Source organism: Anolis carolinensis, chromosome 2 (assembly GCF_035594765.1).
Source record: "Anolis carolinensis isolate JA03-04 chromosome 2, rAnoCar3.1.pri, whole genome shotgun sequence".
NCBI classification, from domain to species: Eukaryota; Metazoa; Chordata; class Lepidosauria; order Squamata; family Dactyloidae; genus Anolis; species Anolis carolinensis.
Window position 1 is genome coordinate 106,837,091 of NC_085842.1, and position 19,017 is coordinate 106,856,107.

General features: G+C 39.1%; 1 protein-coding gene across 3 annotated transcripts in view; it reads left to right on the top strand.

The window, feature by feature from the left end:
- fstl4 (follistatin like 4) overlaps positions 1-19,017 on the top strand; it is a 638,776-nt gene that overhangs the window by 32,325 nt on the left and 587,434 nt on the right. For all 3 annotated transcript variants that reach the window (XM_062970369.1, XM_062970368.1, XM_062970370.1), the window contains exon 3: positions 5,959-5,992. In XM_062970369.1, the coding sequence (XP_062826439.1) occupies positions 5,959-5,992 (34 nt within the window). The remainder of the gene's footprint in view (positions 1-5,958; positions 5,993-19,017) is intronic.

Here is a 19,017-nt window from a genome sequence, read left to right on the forward strand (position 1 = left end):
TTAAATCATATTTTGTTACTGTTAAAGCAAAATATCAGAAATGTTGGATTTGAAAGTCGGTTGAGTATGACCTTGGGTAAGTCAAACACACTCAGCCCCAGAAAACATTGTGTTAAGTTTGCCTTTGCATCACCATAAGTTGTAAATTTGAAGGCATACATCACTTTAGTTAATATTTTCTCCCTATGTATATAAGAGGGAGTATATGTGTCAACTATTGATGGATTGTCACTTTGCCGTGGTGAGGGGGCTTGCGTGTTCCGATGAACCTGTAAGCACAACCACTGGATTCATGCACTCCCAGGAGTGGCCGCAGGGAGGTTCCAGACCAAGCACAATCCGAAGACCCAAAGACCTCAATGGCGGAGCAGGTGGAGGATAACATGATACATGTTACAATGGCTGTGAAGGCGGAAGAAGGCTGCAACAGACTGAGAAGCCACTCTCGTTATGTTAATCACACCACTGCTGGGACCTCATTCTGTGAAGACTGTGTGTTGATCAGCTGTGCACCGTTCTCCACACATTAAAAAAAATCACGCACAGGCATCTTCCAAGAAAAATAAAAACAAACCAACAAAAGTCCCATGATGATCAGTGATTGGCAATGGGGGCAGGACTGTGAAATCCAGAAGACACCAGTCATAGACTGGCACATGGGCGGTGGATATGGACTCAGTCGCTCTACCTCAAGGTCCAAGGCAGTTGAGTAGTCCGGCAGCTGTATCCATGACTGAGCAGCCCTTTTAAGGATTCATTCTACTCACCCCACATGGAGAAGGACTAGAAAAGGTGCTCTAAACATAGTCTGCCTCTCTTATCTTTGACTGGACCGCCACATCCAGAGGGGTCACCATCCTGTGGCCAAAAAAGAGAAATGAACTTTGGAACATGGAACACATGGACACTGTTGGACAACACTGATAGTGTATGCCCTGAATGCAGGACTGCTATTATTGCAAGGGAGCTGGGACACTTTTAACATTGACATAGCAGCCCTTCAGGAGACCCGGAGAGCAGGAGAGGGACAGCTGAAGGAAGAAAAAGGAGGCTACACCTTCTTCTGGAAGGGACTGCCTGAAGAAGAACGAAGAATACACGGAGTTGGCTTTGCTATCAGAAATGATCTGGTGAAGCACCTGACTGAAGCACCCACTGGCATTAACGAACGACTCTCAACCCTCCGAATTAACCTTGCCAGAAACCAACAGGCAACTATCATAAGTGCCTATGCATCAACACTAGATGCCAATGAAACATCAAGGAAAAATTTACTGTCAGCTGAACACCATCCTATTAGAGAAACCTAAAGAGGACAAAATCATCCTCCTGGAGGATTTTAATGCAAGAGTCGGACGAGACTTTGACCTATGGCCAGGGACCATAGGAAAAGACGAGGCTGGAAACAGCAACTCGAATGGCATCCTGTGCAGAACACAATCTTGTCATCACCAACACGCTCTTACACCAGAAAAACAAGCTCAAGACATAATGGAAGCATCCCCAGTCAAAGCATTGGCACCTCTTACGTTAATGTGGGATTTATGTATAGATAGTGTTTAAATGCAATTTGTGTCTTGCCTGTATTGCATACTGATTGCATCATCCAGAGTGTGCTATAGTCTGGAAAGAGGTAATTGCTGAGAAGCTGTGATGACCTTGAGTGTCCAGACACAAGTGTGTGTGCATTACTGATTGCATCAGTTCAGTTCTGAGTTGTGTCGAGTGCTGTCTGCCTAAGGGTAGAGTCATGTCCTGTGTTCGTCTGCAAGTCTGTTTGTCTTGATTATTACTACATATAGTAAAACTTTGTATATACTTTTACTAACGTCTCTGGGTGTCTCTTCGTTCTGCGTTCCACTGACTCCATCCAACTACTGCTGCACTGCAAATTACTCTGACATTTTGGTTATGGGCCCAGTTCCTAGACTGACCAGTTCCTAGACTGGACCAGATCACAGACTGGACCTGATTCTGGAGTTTGGAGTGGAGAAAAAATTGGAGCTGCGAGTGTGACCAGAAACTAGACCCGCTGTTTTGGTGAGCCTGCTTGAGTGTGAATTTGGTGTGTCTTCGGTGAAAGATTGATTCTTGGAGAAGCAGAGCTGCAAGCGGGGCGTGCTGGAGCCTGACTGATTAATGGCCAGAAGTGAGAAGTGTGGAGCCATAAATCTTGAAGCTTGAGGGGGACTTGCCAGAAGCTACTGAAAGTGTGGAACCATCAGTGGCTGGGCTGAAACTCGAGAACGAGAGTCTCCAGAAGGTGAGAGGATGGCTGCCTCAAACTCATTGACAATGATTGAGAGGTTAAACGACCATAACTATAAAGAATGGTCTGTGATATGCAGCATTTGCTTGTGAGAGAAGGGCTGCAGAAGACGATCTTAGGCACAGAAGCAGACAGAGAGAAAAATGAGAAAGGACTGGCGAATTTGATCTTAAGTATAATGCCAGATCAATTAGTGCATGCACAAAATCTACAGACTGCCATAGAAGTGTGGGAAGTTCTCAGGAATGTGCATCAGAGAGAAAGCACACTAGGCAAGATGATCTGGACAAAGAGGCTGTACAGAGCAAAGCTAATTGAAGGCGGAGATGTGAGACAGCATGTGAAAAAACTGAAGACATTGTTTCTGGAATGCCAAGCCAGAGGTGTTCAAATAAACAAAGAGCATCAAGCATACATCATGATGTCTAGCCTGACTAGTGACTGGGACCATCTGCTCTATTCACTGCAAGCTGTGCCATCGCAAGATCTGAGTTTAGATCTGGTGTGTGCAAGAGTTCTGGAGGAAGAAGACCGGCGTTTCTTTGAGAAGGAGTCGGCTGGAGGCTGCAGGAGCGAGGGGGAGTCATCCCAAATGGAGCTGAAGGAGAAGGAGCCTGTGTCTGCAGATGTGCGTGTGTCGGCTGTGAGAAAGTGTTTCGTTTGCAACAAGCCAGGGCATCTAGCCAGAGATTGCCGAAGCAAGAGTCAACAGGCCAGAGGACGAGGACGTCATTCCAGGGGTTTCAATAGGAGCAGAGGTGCATCTAACAATTTCCCTAGGCCTACAGTGATGATGGCCCAGTATATTTATGAGAATTTTTTTTAAAAAAGACCTAGATTCAGAAGAAAGATCAGACGACCAAGGAGAAAGAGAACATCCAAGAAGGCAAGAAGAGATGGCTGTTGTATTAGAGCCCTGAAACACCTTTTCACTACAAACCACACTCTGTCCAGGTAATCCAGTAAGTTTAATAACCTTTTGGTTATTAAGAGAAGAGTATATAAATATAAGCAAATCCAAAAAGGACAAAGTTCAAAAATTTATTTCCAAGATAGCCAAGATTCCAAAATCCTTTCAAATCCAGTCTCAAGAGTCAATCCACAGATATATCCATAAACATGATAGTAAGAATCCAAGGCAGGCAATCTATGTCACACATGAAACTAGAAAAAGGAACAAACTTAGAAACTTGAATTCATGAATCCAAAAACATAGAACTGGGAACCAAGAGCTGTTCACCTGAATACAACTTTGCTCTTACAAAGGATTGTATCAAGATAAAACCACTTAAAAGCCCCAATCCCTCCCATGACATAATTCCTCACACATCTGCTTTTCCTCTAAGCTGCTGGGAAAAGCGAGTCCATTTCTGTTGTATGCTCTGCTTCCAAAGTTTCAAGTGTCTTGATCTGGACAAACATTCTTCTCCCACATTTCTATCAGCCTGCACTTCTGGCAGATTCTCATGTAAACTGGTATTGCTTTCTCCAGTCTCATGGGAACTACCAGGAGATTCCAAAGCAAGTCTCTCCAGACAACTTTTATCCTCCTCTGGGCCCTTAGAATCTATCCCAGTATCCCCTTCCTCATCTTCTGAGCACTCAGAATCTGACAAGTTACAACAATGGCAGCCTCAATGGATCCCGGATAAGGAAGATCTTCAACAACAGCTACAGGCCACTCCACATGATGAAGGATTGGATGATCATCTACTATCTCAAGAAAGAGAATTTTAAAAATCCTAAATGGACTAAATTAGTTATACAAAAGAAGAGCTTTTCCTTATTTGCAATTACTAGAAATAAGAAGAAATTCCCACTCATGATTTATGAATTATAAAAATGATGGAGCTTGTAGAAATGGACAAATTGATCAGGTTTATACAATTGGCAGAATCTTATAAATTTGAAGAAGAAATCTAATGCTGTAATAATTAGAGATGGACAAACTGACTAGGCTCAATCGCCAGATTCTTCTAAATTTGAAGAATGGCAGCCTTTTATTGACTATTAAAACAAAGAAAAGAAAATGAAAAATTGGGTTTTCTATAGGATCAAGGGAAAATCAGTATTTCAGGGATGTAGGTATAACCAGAAAAAAAAAAGATGTTAGTGACAAGAATAACAGGATTCCCAATGACATCCAGTGGATCCTGAAAAGTTAGTCTACCAGAGATAAGAAGTTTTATGACAAAAATACTAGATGTTTTTATTATGAAGAAGACTTCCATCCCTAAGTTAGGCTCTTGATGGCAAGCACCTCTGGCTTGTCTGGATTCGTTTCAATTTCTTCTTCTTCATCCAGCACACTACCTACTCCAGACATTCATCCATTCTTAATAGAACACTATTACAATCCATTACAATTTCCACATATCAGTCATGGGTCTTGGAACAGGGAGCAGTAACCCCCTCCCTCAATACACATTTTCTCCAATGAAATGATTTCAAAATTGAGCAACCATGACTCATCCATAGCTCAATCTGCTCTAGAATAATCAGTCAAAATTGTACTAAATGATTAAACACTAGACAGCATTAAGGCAGAGAGGGTTTGTGAATCAGCCCTTTTAGGAATAATAAAAGCTGCCAAAATCTATCATATGCACACTTCTGTGGGAGTAAACTACACTGAATGCAGGGGTCATCATTTTAAGGATTTTAAAGTTACAGTGGAATATTTTTAAGTAGGCCAAATCTACTACAACCCAAAGGAAAAAAAATTAAAAGGGTTCTGGGGTCCCTGATGACAATAATATAATTTGGTCCAAAATGTATGGGGATATGTATTCTGTTGAAAGGGAAATAACCTCCTTGTTGTTTTCAACCATAGAGTTTGTTTATCATTATATGATAGCTATATATTTGACGATGGTGCAAATAGTACTTCAACTTTTGTTCAGTTTTTTTATTTCAAGGATTTCCCCTCATTATTGCTCAATCCTGTTGTCCCAAACATGGGAGGAGAAATAGCTTTAAATATTGTTTGAATTAGAGAGGCCATCTTGATATTAGATTAGATATAGGTAATTACAAGATTATTTTCCAGTCTGTGAGATCCATTAATTATGAGTCAGAATATTCTCTTATCTCTCTGTGTGCCTTAATAGCATATTTTATACTTTATTTATTTAAAATACGTAGCACGAGATTACATATCTTTACTGCCCTTGGCTTGGTTTCTTTTTTCTTTTTTAAGTAATTAACCAGAATGCACATAAATATCTATTTCATCACAGCAGTCATATTTCAAAAAATCAATTAAAAGAGGATTTCCCTGGCTATGATGATCATATAAGCATTTCATGATGCATTGTGAAGTACCAAAAATAAGACTGTTTTAATAGAATTTATTGCCATGTGAGTGTAATAAATAGTGTCCTATGATTAGCCTATTTGATTGTAATTCTAGGGACATTTTTGTGGAGACATGTTTTAATAATAAATAGTTGCTGGTAACCAATATTTTACCTGGGCTGTTTATCTTACTTCCAGTATCTTTTATGTGCATTATTTAACTTTACTTTAAAATACATTACTTTAGTTGATAGAGGGTTTTTTTTATAAATGTATTTATCAAATAAAAGTTTTCGGTTTAGCCACCAGCTGAGTTGGATAATGATTTGAAAAATCAACTCATTGATTAAGCAAAAGAAATGAAATAAATAATTATATGTTTTTTCTTGTAGGGCTCCAGAAACTTTGAAGTCACAAGAAGAAAAGGTAACTAGACATACTTTCTATAATAAGACTAATCTTGCAATAATTTGCAAAGAATTCCTCTTTTTTATATTTTGTTTGATGTCTAAACTGGAAATGCAATAACAAATGCTAGATTTCTGTTGGGATAAGAGGGCTCACCAGCTGTGAAGAGCAAGAAATCCTTTCCAGCAATTTTTTGTTGATCGCTCCAGTAGGAAGGAGAATGGAAGTAGATTCTACTGCACAACATTGCATCCAGCATGACTTTGGGTTGAGCAGTGGTCCCAGAATAGTGTGCAATGATTATCCTACACTGCAAACTTGTTTCTGTATCTGAAAGTTTTCTCTCTATTGTGAAAAAAAATGGCCACATCATTTGTTGGAAATCTTCATGAGAATAATATTTATTGTTTGGGGAAAATTGATTTTGTGTAAGCAGTCAGAAATAAACTGCTTTCAAATGAGATAAACGGTTCATAAATTTTAAATGGTAGAGGGTGAGAGCCTTTGGCACCCTAGGTGTTAAACTTCAACTTGTATCTTCCCTCAGGATGACTCTGATGGCTGTGCTTAATGGGAGTTGCAGTCAGCTATTGTGGCTAGGACTGATGGAAACTGCAGTCTAAAATCTGGAGAGCCGCACTGTTGCACTCTAGCACTGTGAAACACCTTTTCACCCAGCACCACACCAGAGTTCAATAATTCTATCTAAAAATGTTTATTAAAGAAAGCAGAATAAAAGGGGGAAAGGGCAAGTCCAAAAGGGTCAGTAGAAAGTGTAAAATAGCAGTACAGTAGTCTCTCACTTATCCAACACTCGCTTATCCAACGTTCTGGATTATCCAACGCATTTTTGTAGTCGATGTTTTCAATAAATCGTGATATTTTGGTGCTAGATTTGTAAATACAGTAATTACTACATAGCATTATTTCATATTGAACTACTTTTTTGTCAAATTTGTTATATAACATGATGTTTTGTTGCTTAATTTGTAAAACCATAACCTAATTTGATGTTTAATAGGCTTTTCCTTAATCCCTCATTATTATTCAACATATTTGCTTATCCAATGTTCTGCCGGCCCGTTTATGTTGGATAAGTGAAACTCTACTGTAATCCAAAAATGCCAAAGTACATAAAGTCAAGATCCAAAATCCACAGCAGTTCTTCATACATATATCCATAAACATGAAAACAGGAACTTTTCCAAGGTAAACCCTTTCAGGAAACAAAGGCATAAACCAGAACAGAAAACTTGAGAATACTTGAATCAAAGACTTGAGAACAGAGACAGGCGAGCCATAGTAACATTGCCTCCTCTGAGAGGCTTGAAGCCAATGCCACTTAATTTAAGCCCATCTAGGCACCCATGAAATCATGCCGAAGATCCCTGTCCTTCAAGATCTTATCTCGGATTCTCTGAGAATATCTCACTTGTCTATTTTTCACTCGTTTTCTCAGGTCTAATCTAGTTTCCTGAGAACACTCCCCATCGGCCCAAGGCCTTTTTGCAAGGGAACTTTCACTTTCACTTTCCCCTGTTGCCTGGGAACAAGCACAGGAATTTACAACATCGGTCTCATCAGCCTGCAACTCTCTCTGATCACTCAGAGACTTCTCATTTTGAAACCCATCATTTCCTCATTCTCTGACCCGTCATCAGAAAAATTCTCTGCCACTTGCTGAGCTACAACACACATATTCCACATCTCCATTTTTGTGTCATGTGTGCTTAGTCTTTATTGTTGCATAACAATCTCTCTTTGGCTAGCACATAATTTTTGCTCAAGTGGCAAGTAAGCTGTATATTCTAATCATAGTCAGTGTTTATTTGTATGAAGTTGCTTTGAACAACCATTCACTTCACTTTAAAATTCATTGAAGAGAAAGAGAGACACAAGCAGACATATAGTAAGTAGCTATTTTAATTCAGCTCTTATCAACTGTCTCTCAAGTTAAAACCAAAAGGTTATTGGCAAAATGTCCCAGACTGTTGTGTGATTGCATTGTGATTGATGGTTGTCTGAGGTCAGGGAAAGAGTCATGAGGCATTGACTAATGGCAGCAACTAACTTTTAAAAACATATATTCCTCTCCTTCAGGCATGAGGCTGCAACTAGTAGACTAAAATTCTCTTCAGTAGGGCAGAATGTTCTGGGAGAGTGACAATAAAACTTTAGAGACTTTTGTTGCGGTAAAGAACATAAAGCATAATTGTTGCAAAATATGTAGATCTGAGATATTTATTCACCAATGTATACTCCTAGCATGTTATTTGAGTGATACTACTGGAACAAAATGCTACAAGTAGACAAGAGTGAGTAAATACCTTAGCTATTGTGTTCTGTTATTAATTGGCATCTGTCTCAAACTGTTTTCTATCAACATAGACAGCTGGTTGTCATCAGATATAAGAGATCACAACTCTATTTACTGTTAACATCTTACTTTTATTAAGCAGACGTTTTGGGGAAGTCTAATGTATCTCAGTGTAAATGTGAAGTGGGAAACATTTTCTATTAAGCATATTACTACAATTTCCCATTTTGTTTCTATAGTATTGTAAATTAGGTCACAAAATGTCAAGAAACAAATTTTCTTGTACTTGAAGGGTGGTGACACATCTGTTGTTCATTCTTTCAAATAAATAAGAAAATAAAACAAACACAGTTATGACTTTGTCAAACTTTAAGAAATTGTTAAATCTCTTGTTTTGTTTTTGTTGTAGGAGTCTATAAGAGGGATAGAAATGGGTACTCCAAAAAATACTTAGCATTAGCAGTATACAACATGGCAATTTTTGAAAGACGAAAAGCTTTTATAGGGAAACTCCTAAAAGGCGGTGTAGATACTTAATAGGACATATATAAAAATGGAAGGACAAGCAAAACAAAAGAAATGAGAACTTCTATGAAACTAGGACCCCTTCTACATCACCCTATATCCCAGGATCTGATCCCAGATTATCTGCCTTAAACTGGATTATATGAGTCTACACTGCCAGATAATCTGGGATTAACATATAATCTAGGATCAGATCCTGGGATACAGGGCAGTGTAGATCCAGCCTAGGAGTCAGATCCAAGTCTAGAAGTTGCCTCCCTTACCTTGTGCTCCCTTCTATCTTGCATTATAGACCAATTCAAACTTCTGGTAGATGGTGGAATGTGTTTAAAAAGCTATTTTTGGCAATCCCTTAGGGAACTTGTGTCACCATTTTTGCTCATTGTGCCTTTTGTGCTCTGATTCATTGTGTTCAGACGTTTTCCTAGCTCTTCTAAAGAGTTATACTTGTTTTGTTTTTTTAAGTTATTTTGCATGCATTTTAGGCATAAAGTAGGAAGGTAGGGTGTAGAATAAGCAAATTCTAACTACAGGTTTCTTAAGCCACTTTTTGAAAAGATAATGTAGTAAGATTAATGTTATTAGATTGCAGAAGGTGTAAACAATCTGGAAAATTGCAGAAAAGCATACTAAGGCTGGATCTACTCTGACTCAGTATCCTAGGGCTGATCTGACATAGCATATGCCAGATTGGTTTTACACAGTTGCCACCGCCACCACCACCACCACCACCACCTCGCCACTGGGGAGACAAGAAGGAGTTTTTGACCACCCACTGGTGCTAAACCTGATATTCGGTGATGCTGGATGCCTAGAATCATAGACTCATAGAGTTGGAAGAGACCTAATGGGTCATCCAGTCCAACCCCCTGCCATGAAGCAGGAAAATCACATTCAAAGCACCCCGACAGATGGCCATCCAGCCTCTGCTTAAAAGCTTCCAAAGAAGGAGCCACCACCACACTCTGGGGCAGAGAGTTCCAGTGCCAAACAGCTCTCACAGTTAGGAAATTCTTCCTAATGTTCAGGTGGAATCTCCTTTCCTGTAGTTTGAAGCCGTTGTTCTGTGTCCTAGTCTCCAGGACAGCAGAAAACAAGCTTGCTCCCTCCTCCCTATGACTTCCCTTCACGTATTTGTACATGGCTATCATGTCTCCCCTCAGCCTTCTCTTCTGCAGGCTAAACATGCTCTTTAAGCCATTCCTCATAGGACTTGTTCTCCAGACCCTCTGGACACTTTCCAGCTTGTCAACATCTCCCTTCAATTGCAATACCCAGAATTGGACACAGTATTCCAGGTGTGGTCTGACCAAGGCAGAATAGAGGGGTAGCATGACTTCCCTGGATCTAGACACTATACTCCTATTTTTGCAGGCCAAAATCCCGTTGGCTTTTTTTGCCGTTGCATCACATTGTTGGCTCATGTTTAACTTGTTGTCCACGAAGACTCCAAGATCTTTTTCACACGTACTACTGTTGAGCCTGGCATCTCCCATTCTGTATTTTTGCATTTCATTTTTTCTGCCTAAGTGGAGTATCTTGCATTTGTCCCTGCTGAACTTCATTTTGTTAGTTTTGGCCCATCTCTCTAATCTGTTAAGATCGTTTTGAATTCTACTCCTGTCTTCTGGAGTATTGGCTATCCCCCCAAGTTTGGTGTAATCTGCAAACTTGATGATCATGCCTTCTAACCCTTCATCTAACTCATTAATAAAGATGTTGAACAGAACTGGGCCCAGGATGGAACCCTGCTGCACTCCACTCTTGACTTTTTTCCAGGATGAAGACGACACATTGGTGAGCACCCTTTGGGTTCATTCACTTAACCAATTACAGATCCACCTAACCGTAGTTTTGCATAGCCCACATTTGACTTGCTTGTTTGCCAGAAGGTCATGGGGGGACCTTGTTGAAGGCCTTACTGAATTCCAGATAGCTACATTCATGGCGTTCCCCACATCTACCCAACTTGTAACTCTATCGAAAAAAGAGTTCAGATTAGTCTGGCATGATTTGTTTTTTATAAATCCGTGTTGACTATTAGCAATGACCGCCTTTGTTTCTAAGTGTTTGCAGACCACTTCCTTAATGATCTTTTCCAGAATCTTGCCTGGTATCGACGTGAGGCTTCCTTTCTTGAAGATAGGGACCACATTCGCCCTCCTCCAATCTGCTGGGACTTCTCCTGTTCTCCAAGAACTCTCAAAGATAATTGCCAGTGGTTCCGAAATAACTTCCGCTAGTTCCTTCAATACTCTTGGATGTAGTTGATCTGGCCCTGGAGGCATGAATTTATTTAGAGCGGCCAGGTATTCCTGGATGACTTGTTTCCCTATTTGGGGTTGGATTTCTCCCAATCCTTCATCCACTCCATGTTGCTGAGGTTGAGGACGGCTTTCTTTTGTGAGAAGACTGAGGCAAAGAAGGCATTAAGTAGTTTTACTTTTTTTCCCTATCCCTTGTCAGCATTACCCCATCTTCTCCTCGCAGAGGCCCTATCGCCTCCTTGTTCTTCCTTTTCCTACCGACGTAAGCAAAGAAGCCCTTTTTATTGTTTTTAATGTCTCTGGAAAGCCTGAGCTCATTTTCCGCTTTAGCCTTGCGAACCATTTTCCTACAGGCATTGCCTATTTGTTTGAATTCTTCTTTGGTGATTTCTCCCCTTATTGTCTCTGGGCCACAATTTGGAATACTTGCAACTTTGATTAATGCAGGTCAAGGCTGTGTTAAGGTGGCCTCGCTCCATGTCACCCTGGATCAACTCTGTGCATATTTAGCATCCACAAGAGCTATCCAGGGCCCTTTTATGGTACGTGCTCAGTGTAGATGTCCTCTTAATAAGGCTCAGGTGTGTGTACTCTGCAGCCTGCCATATCATTCCTATTCTCTTCAGTATGATGAAGATCAGTGTCCTGGTACCAGTGCTGAATGAAGGTTTCACTGACATTCCAATTGGTTTCTGTACATGGAAAGGATGGCATTTTGTCCATTGCCTCAGGCTACAAAAAGTTTGATTTGGAAACACGAGGTTCATGCACAAAACCCATACTGCTGTAACAATTTTAACATGAAAAAGATAGATGTTCATTCAACCAGAATAATGTGATCCTTTTTATTACTATAGTGGGCCCTTGTCATCTGCTGAATTTTGGTTCCAGAACCCCCTGTAGATAGCAAAATCTGTGGCTGTGTAGGTCTCATTACACACAATGGCATAATAAAATTATATTTCTTTTATAAAATGATCAACTCAAGGTTGGCTTTATATATATGCCATGGTAGAATCAGTGTATGTAGAATTTGTGGATACAAATGTCTGACTGTACTAGTAGCAGCAGTCTACCACTTCTAACTTAACATTGTTGTTCAAATTATTATTTTGGTTTTGATAGCACCTGTTTTCTTTCAGTCATGCTATAAAAAAACCTTTTTTATAATTATTTAAAAGTAGGGACTAAAGATGACACATAAATATTGATTCAATTATTTTAAAATAAACATTAAAAACCCAAGTAGCTCACTCTCCATGAGTAAATTGAAATCTCAGGCTAATGCCTCAAAAACATCTTGTTTGACGGGTAATAATATTCAATGTCACAAATTGTAGTATATTACAACTTACAAGTTAAGCCAATCCATAACATCTATTCATTTAATGAGGAAGAGTAAGAGAAAGAAGAATAGAACCAATTCAGTTAACATAAAGTAGGTATCTAAATAAAATAAAATTGGAAAATGTCATGGTATGGAATCTACTATCATACCCTCTCAGTTTTCATATATGAAAACCAGGACATGTGTGGCTAAGCAATATCAGAATGTATTCTAGAAGGCAAATGATATTAATGAGGAAGAACACACAGCTTGAAGAGGCTGCAACAGTTAACTTTTGCTGAGCCGACTGGAAAAGGCAATATTCTGCATCTCATCTCCTCCCAGTTGAGTTAAATGAATGCAAACTATTCCTCCATTTTGAAATCAGTTTGCAGCAACTGAAGTTAGCTGAGGATTAAGCAGGACAGTAGAAGGAAGAGAGATATACTGGGATGTTTTAAAAGCAGTTGAAGACATTGAGTGACAGAGGATGAATTGGACCTTCCTTGCCAAACAGAGACAGCTGGAGACTGTGCAATATGTGAATGGATAAGCCCCCTCTGCCAGCTGTTGTGTAGATCTTGATTGAAATGCAGTTGCAAGCTGTAGTGTGACATTCTTTGGCCCAAGAGCGGTTGCTGGGTTAATGCAGTTTGAAGGTATTTCAGACATTTCTCTCATCTGATGTGTTCTGTATTTGCTACCTTTCACTCACTCTCCATGGCATTTATGGCTTAGTTCTTCTGACTGCAGGACTGACTGATACCTTCGAATTCCCTGCTCCATTTTGTAAGTGGGGAACATTATGGCCTCATGTCTCATCCCCATGCAAGTGACCAGATCCACATAGGTATGTAGGAGGTAAATAAATCTGGAATCTGTAGGATCTCCTCTGCGACACAGAGTTCAGAATTTTCTAAGAATGAATAAAAAGCATGACTCTTTTCTACCAAAGTAGGAATTATATAATATGATTCTAGTTTGAAAATTGGAGTAAGAAGTGCAAAATATCAAATTTCAGAACTTTTCAACTTGTTCATCTTATTTTGAAAGCCGGTCATGATGTAGTGCTATGAATGCTGGATCAGGTCTCCTGAAGATCTGATTTGAATCCTTGCTCAGCCACAGAAATCCATAGATTATCCTTGGGCAATTCATATCCTCAGAGCCTCATAAGAAGGTGAAGCAAGCTCCTTCTAAAAAAAATCTTGCCAAGAAAATCCCATGATAGGTTGAGGTTCACCCGAGGCTCACTATAAATCAGAACTGACTTGAAGGCACACAACAACAGAGCTCATCACAAATCCAGGCTACAAGTTTATAGCTCATAGGGATAAAAACCTTTGCTTATTTGAATCTTGCATGTAAGAACAAAGGATTACAAGAGATCTTTTTCTATTTTTTAAAAAAACATTTTTGGTGTTTTTGAGAAATGTATTAATTTACACAGAATAATTCAAAACTGGGGCGGGGAGGGAGGACCTTGCAATGGTTGAACTTTTTGATAAATGTGTCAAGGTAACCTTCGTTATTAAGTAAAATGTGTGAGTACCCTTTACATTATTTACTATTCAAACAGTCATCATTTGTATAAGCGACAGAATGTTGAAACTGTGAGGCACACTTTAACTACAGACACACTTTAGTTAAACCTATCTTGGGAATGCCTAAAAGCAGCAATACAACTTTTAAGTACATTGCACAACCTCCATACACTATGTCTAATATGCCACCCTTTCCCCTCAAAAATGCAAGTATGAATTTCCAGTTATATTTAGTTGGCTAGTATTCTGGGTAGTTCACATGATTCCCAGAGGGGTCTAAAGGGAGAAAAAAAATCTCTAGTCACAACCTGCATTATACTCATCTGTTTTAAATGGAGAATAGCTGTGAAAGTAACAGCCACATAGAGCTCTTTCTATATCCCCTATCAGCATTTGCAGTTGCAGTAATATTTTGTTACATTTTATTTGCTTTTGTCCTACAGTCTCTCCAATGCCATCTGTCAAAACAAGCACCCTTGAATTGTAAACAGTAGCACAAACAGTAGATGTGAACTCTGTCTCTCTGTAAACAAAGCATGTTTGAAGATTTACAAGCAGTAGCATTGAAGTCAAGCCTGGTAAATATATGGCTGGTCACAGAGAATATCTAAGGATATTTGCTAAACTAGAGGGACTTATGGCTTCCCCACCACTCCATTTTTTCTGGAAAAGCTGTTTGTTTGCCTTTCACTTCCTACCATAAATCTAAAATACATTGTTATTTAAAAAAGGAAATGCAAGCAAGGTGAAACCAAGTATTTAACAAATATATTGTCATTCCCAAGAGCCTCCTACAAATAATATTTTATTTTTTCATATCACATCAACATAGTCTCAAAGAAGTTACAGGCAAAAAAGTGGTCTTCAAACCTAAACTGGAGCTCTTTAGTACCATTGTGAGATTCTTCACAATAAATATGAAATAGAATTAAGAGAGATTTCTATTGTTAGTCCTGACTAAGAGAAGGCCACAAAATCAATTGCACTTATGAAGTGCACTTATGAAGTGCACTTATGTTGAGCCAATATGAATTGGCTCAACATTCAACAATTGACTTGATGTGTCCACTGAACAGAATGCCAGTCTTGATCCTCCTCATTGTATTCTATTTCTTTAATGTCTATTCAGGATCATGTTTTCCTCTATAGTAAAAGGAAACAAGTTTATCCCGCCCCCCTCCCTCCTTGCTGGGTTGCTTTGGAATGTATATAGTATACATTCCATCCATAGGGTTGGGTTTGGTTTCTTAGTGTGCACATGCACTTTCCATTTTCACCACATTTCTGAGTTCCTGACTCCACTTTCTCACCATACTTGTTCACACACTTCATCAATAAAATATGGAGAAGTATAAATTTCTAAGGATGATTTAGGTTGAATAACCTTTGGATGAATTTTGATTCTAAATCTAATGTTTAGCTTTCCTGCTCAATGTTCTTTGTAAATTATGATCACAGCATAATGTTCACACAAAAGTCAAAGAATTATGCCCTACCAAATATCACAGAATCATAGAGTTAGAAAGGAACACAAGTACCTTCTGTTGTAGACACTTGTCATTAAGGAATACACAAATAAAGCACTCCTGAAAGATACCCATCGAACCACTGTTTAAAGGGCCCCAGCCTTACAAGATCCTAGAGACTCTGGAAAGAACTCTTAGTTGTCTTTCCTTGTGTTCACCTGCATGGAATGAATTAGCCTTCCTAAAGGATTAGCATATTGTTTAGAAAGAAAAGCAATACATAGCATTAATGCCTCATTAAGCAATTTTTTGTAGATTTCCTAGCCTGTGAAAATTGACTTTGTCAATTAAGGTACAAGATATTTAGGCTTCAATGATAATTATTCATTTGTTTTTATACTGCTTGCATGTGACATTGATTTCAAATGATTGGGGTTTGAGGGACTTGAGTCAGTCACCTAAGAAATCATCAAACTATTTTTCCTACTCTACTCCTCTTTCTAACTTTAACAAATGAGTTGACGAATAAACCTTTTCTGTTAGTAAACATGAAATTTCTTAGTATGTCTTAAATCCAGAAAGTGTAGGGATGAGCATGTATTTGTTAGTAATATTGTGATTTAATCTTTATCTTGTTTATTTTAAGATTGTGCACATTTTATCCAGTATCTGTAAATGAATAGAATAGAATACAATAGAATAGCTTTATTTGTCATTGTGCTATTGCACAAGGAAATTACATGCCTTCTCCTCCCACACACCACAAAACAACACATCCATCCCTCCACCCACCACCACACAGCCCCCAATGCCACATAAATGTGAAACCAAAGAGTTCAACATAGCCACAGATCTAGGATAAAAACTATCCTTCATACCATAAAATTAAATTACTCACAGTGGCTTTCCTCCATTTGTTAATTTTACATAACATTTTAGTTTATACTGATATAATGCACTGAATCCAACAGGCTATATTCCAAGCAGGAAGGAATGGGCTCACCTTTGGATCATGATCTATAACTGTATGAAGTGTTTTCGATGTTCAAGTGGTCAGAATGCTAATGGATTCAAATAACAAGAAAACAGATTCCACCTCAACATTAAGTAGAGCTTCTGGACTATAAGAGCTGTTTCATAATGGAATAGATTTGATTTGAAGGAGAGTGAACATTTCCCCTTTGTAAGGTTTTATACAGAAGCTGAATGGTTATATTTCAGCAATGTTTTGGGGTGTATCTACATTGTAGAAATAATGTAGCTTAATACCACTTTAGCTGTCATGACTCACTGCTATGCAATATGGGAATTATAGTTTGACAAGATCTTTAGCCTTCTCTGCCAAAGAATGCTGATGCTTCAGGAAGCTACAAATTCCAGGATATCACTGCATGGAACTATGGCAGTTAAAGTAGTGCCAGACTGCTTTCTACAGTGTAGATGCATCCTTCATTTTCCTGTGTGGCAGAGGTTGCACTAGATAGCCCTGGTTTTGTTTTCTAACTCTATGGACTTCGTCGCATGGAGGTTCTTAAGCCAGAGGACAGTGGGGAAAATCCGCCAGAAAGTGGAGGAAATCATACTTAATTGTCCCACATCACCCCCTTTCCCATCACATGGGGGAAACCGTCACTGCCTGGCTTTCCCCCATGCTGTCCCCAGGTTAACTAATGAGAACACAGGTAGCCATCTGTATTCTCAAGGTTCCATCCTATGACATTGCCAGGATGGAGCCCTACCAGAAGTAGCCTTGCATCATGTGATGGGCTCCAGAGGGCTCTGTCCTGGCAGCGTTGTAGGACGGGGCCAACGCTCCATTTGATGAGGTCCTTTGATTCTATGCTTCTATCAGTAAAATAGGAAATGAAATTATTTTTGCTGCACACATTGGCTCTGAGATTCTGGGAAATTTGCTTTTCATGAGTCCTGTTGCACATACAGTCCCTGGAATTATTTTAGCAACTCCATATTCAGATTAGAATTCAGACATGAAATTGAGGGTTGCTTGCTAACATATAAAATCAATACAGAGAGGATGCTATTGGAATATACTAAAACTGGAAGTGGAAAATATAATGTATTACACTCCAGAATGACAAACTGTGATGCTTTCAGTCAAACTAATGGATTAAATGGCAGTTTGTACCAGGTGCAATGTTATCCTCTTGAAAGAGAACCAAAATGTTAAAGCTTTTAACAAGACAAATAGTCCTAACGCAAATATCTGCTGTATAATTAATACATTAATCATCTTGCCTACAAGTCTGGAAACACCCAATGTAGACAGCTTTATCAGAAGGAAAAGCAATTTCTTTCCACATTATTTATTTTACCAGTTTTAGGAACTAATCTCATGTGGAATATTGCTGGATCGTAAAACTCATTTCACTCTTTTTGCAGCTGCTGTCACTTAATATACATCTTATTTGATTTTCAATTTTCTCACAGTCCATAGCATGTTTAGTGCTCAAAGAGATATTTTACTAGGACCATATAAATGTGTAACTTGTACTAACTTAAAAATCACAGGGCTGTCGAACTTTATTTTTTATTCTGTTTACTCTATAAAGACTTCAGATAATAGCATGAAAATATTTTGTAAAAACCTGTACTACAAGCAGTTTTCATCAAAATAACCTCCTTTAATCAGTTCTACTGAATGTGTTAGAGTTGGCATGATATAGTGCAGGGGTCCCCAAACTAAGGCCCGGGGGCCGGATGCGGCCCATCGAAGCTATTTATCCGGCCCCCACGGCACAAGGGAAGAAGTGGGTTGGGCTAAATGACTCAAAGGGTCTCTTCTTCTCTTACAACCCTTATTATTATTATTATTATTATTATTATTATTATTATTATTATTATTATTATTATTATTAACATTGAGGCTGGGTGGCCATCTGTCAGGGATGCTTTGCTTGTGCTTTTGGTCTACAAAGGCAGAAGGGGGTTGGACTAAATGGCCCAAGGGGTCTCTTCCAACCCTCTTTATTATTATTATTATTATTATTATTATTATTATTATTATTATTATTATTAAACATTGAGGCTGGGTGGCCATCTGTCAGGAGTGCTTTGCTTGTTCTTTCGGTGCACAAAGGCAGAAGGGGATTGGACTCAATGGCCCAACGGGTCTCTTCCAACCCTCTTTGTTATTGTTGTTGTTGTTGTTGTTGTTATTAATTATTATTATTGTTTGGTGGCCGACTATAGTCCGGCCCTCCAACGGTCTTAAGGATCGTGAACTGGCCCCCTGTTTTAAAAGTTTGGGGACCCCTGATATAGTGCTTAGAAAACCGAGGGCCCATCAACATAGATCATATGAGTCATCCTGGGGGTGAGTAGGCTTGATGGCAATGACACATGGGATCTATTTGCTGTAACATGGGAGAAAACTTGTGGAATACAGTTTACAGAGTTCAGGACCAATGTAAATGCTTTGGAGTTTTGTGCCAGTGTAAACAGTTGTGACACTTCTTTTTTGGGAAGTGTCTGGCTTTTCACACTACTATCCTGCTTTCCCTGGGCTTGTGCATTTACCTTGCTCTGCTGGACTGGATTTTGCAGTAATCCACTGGACATGAAAATAGCAGTGTTTGT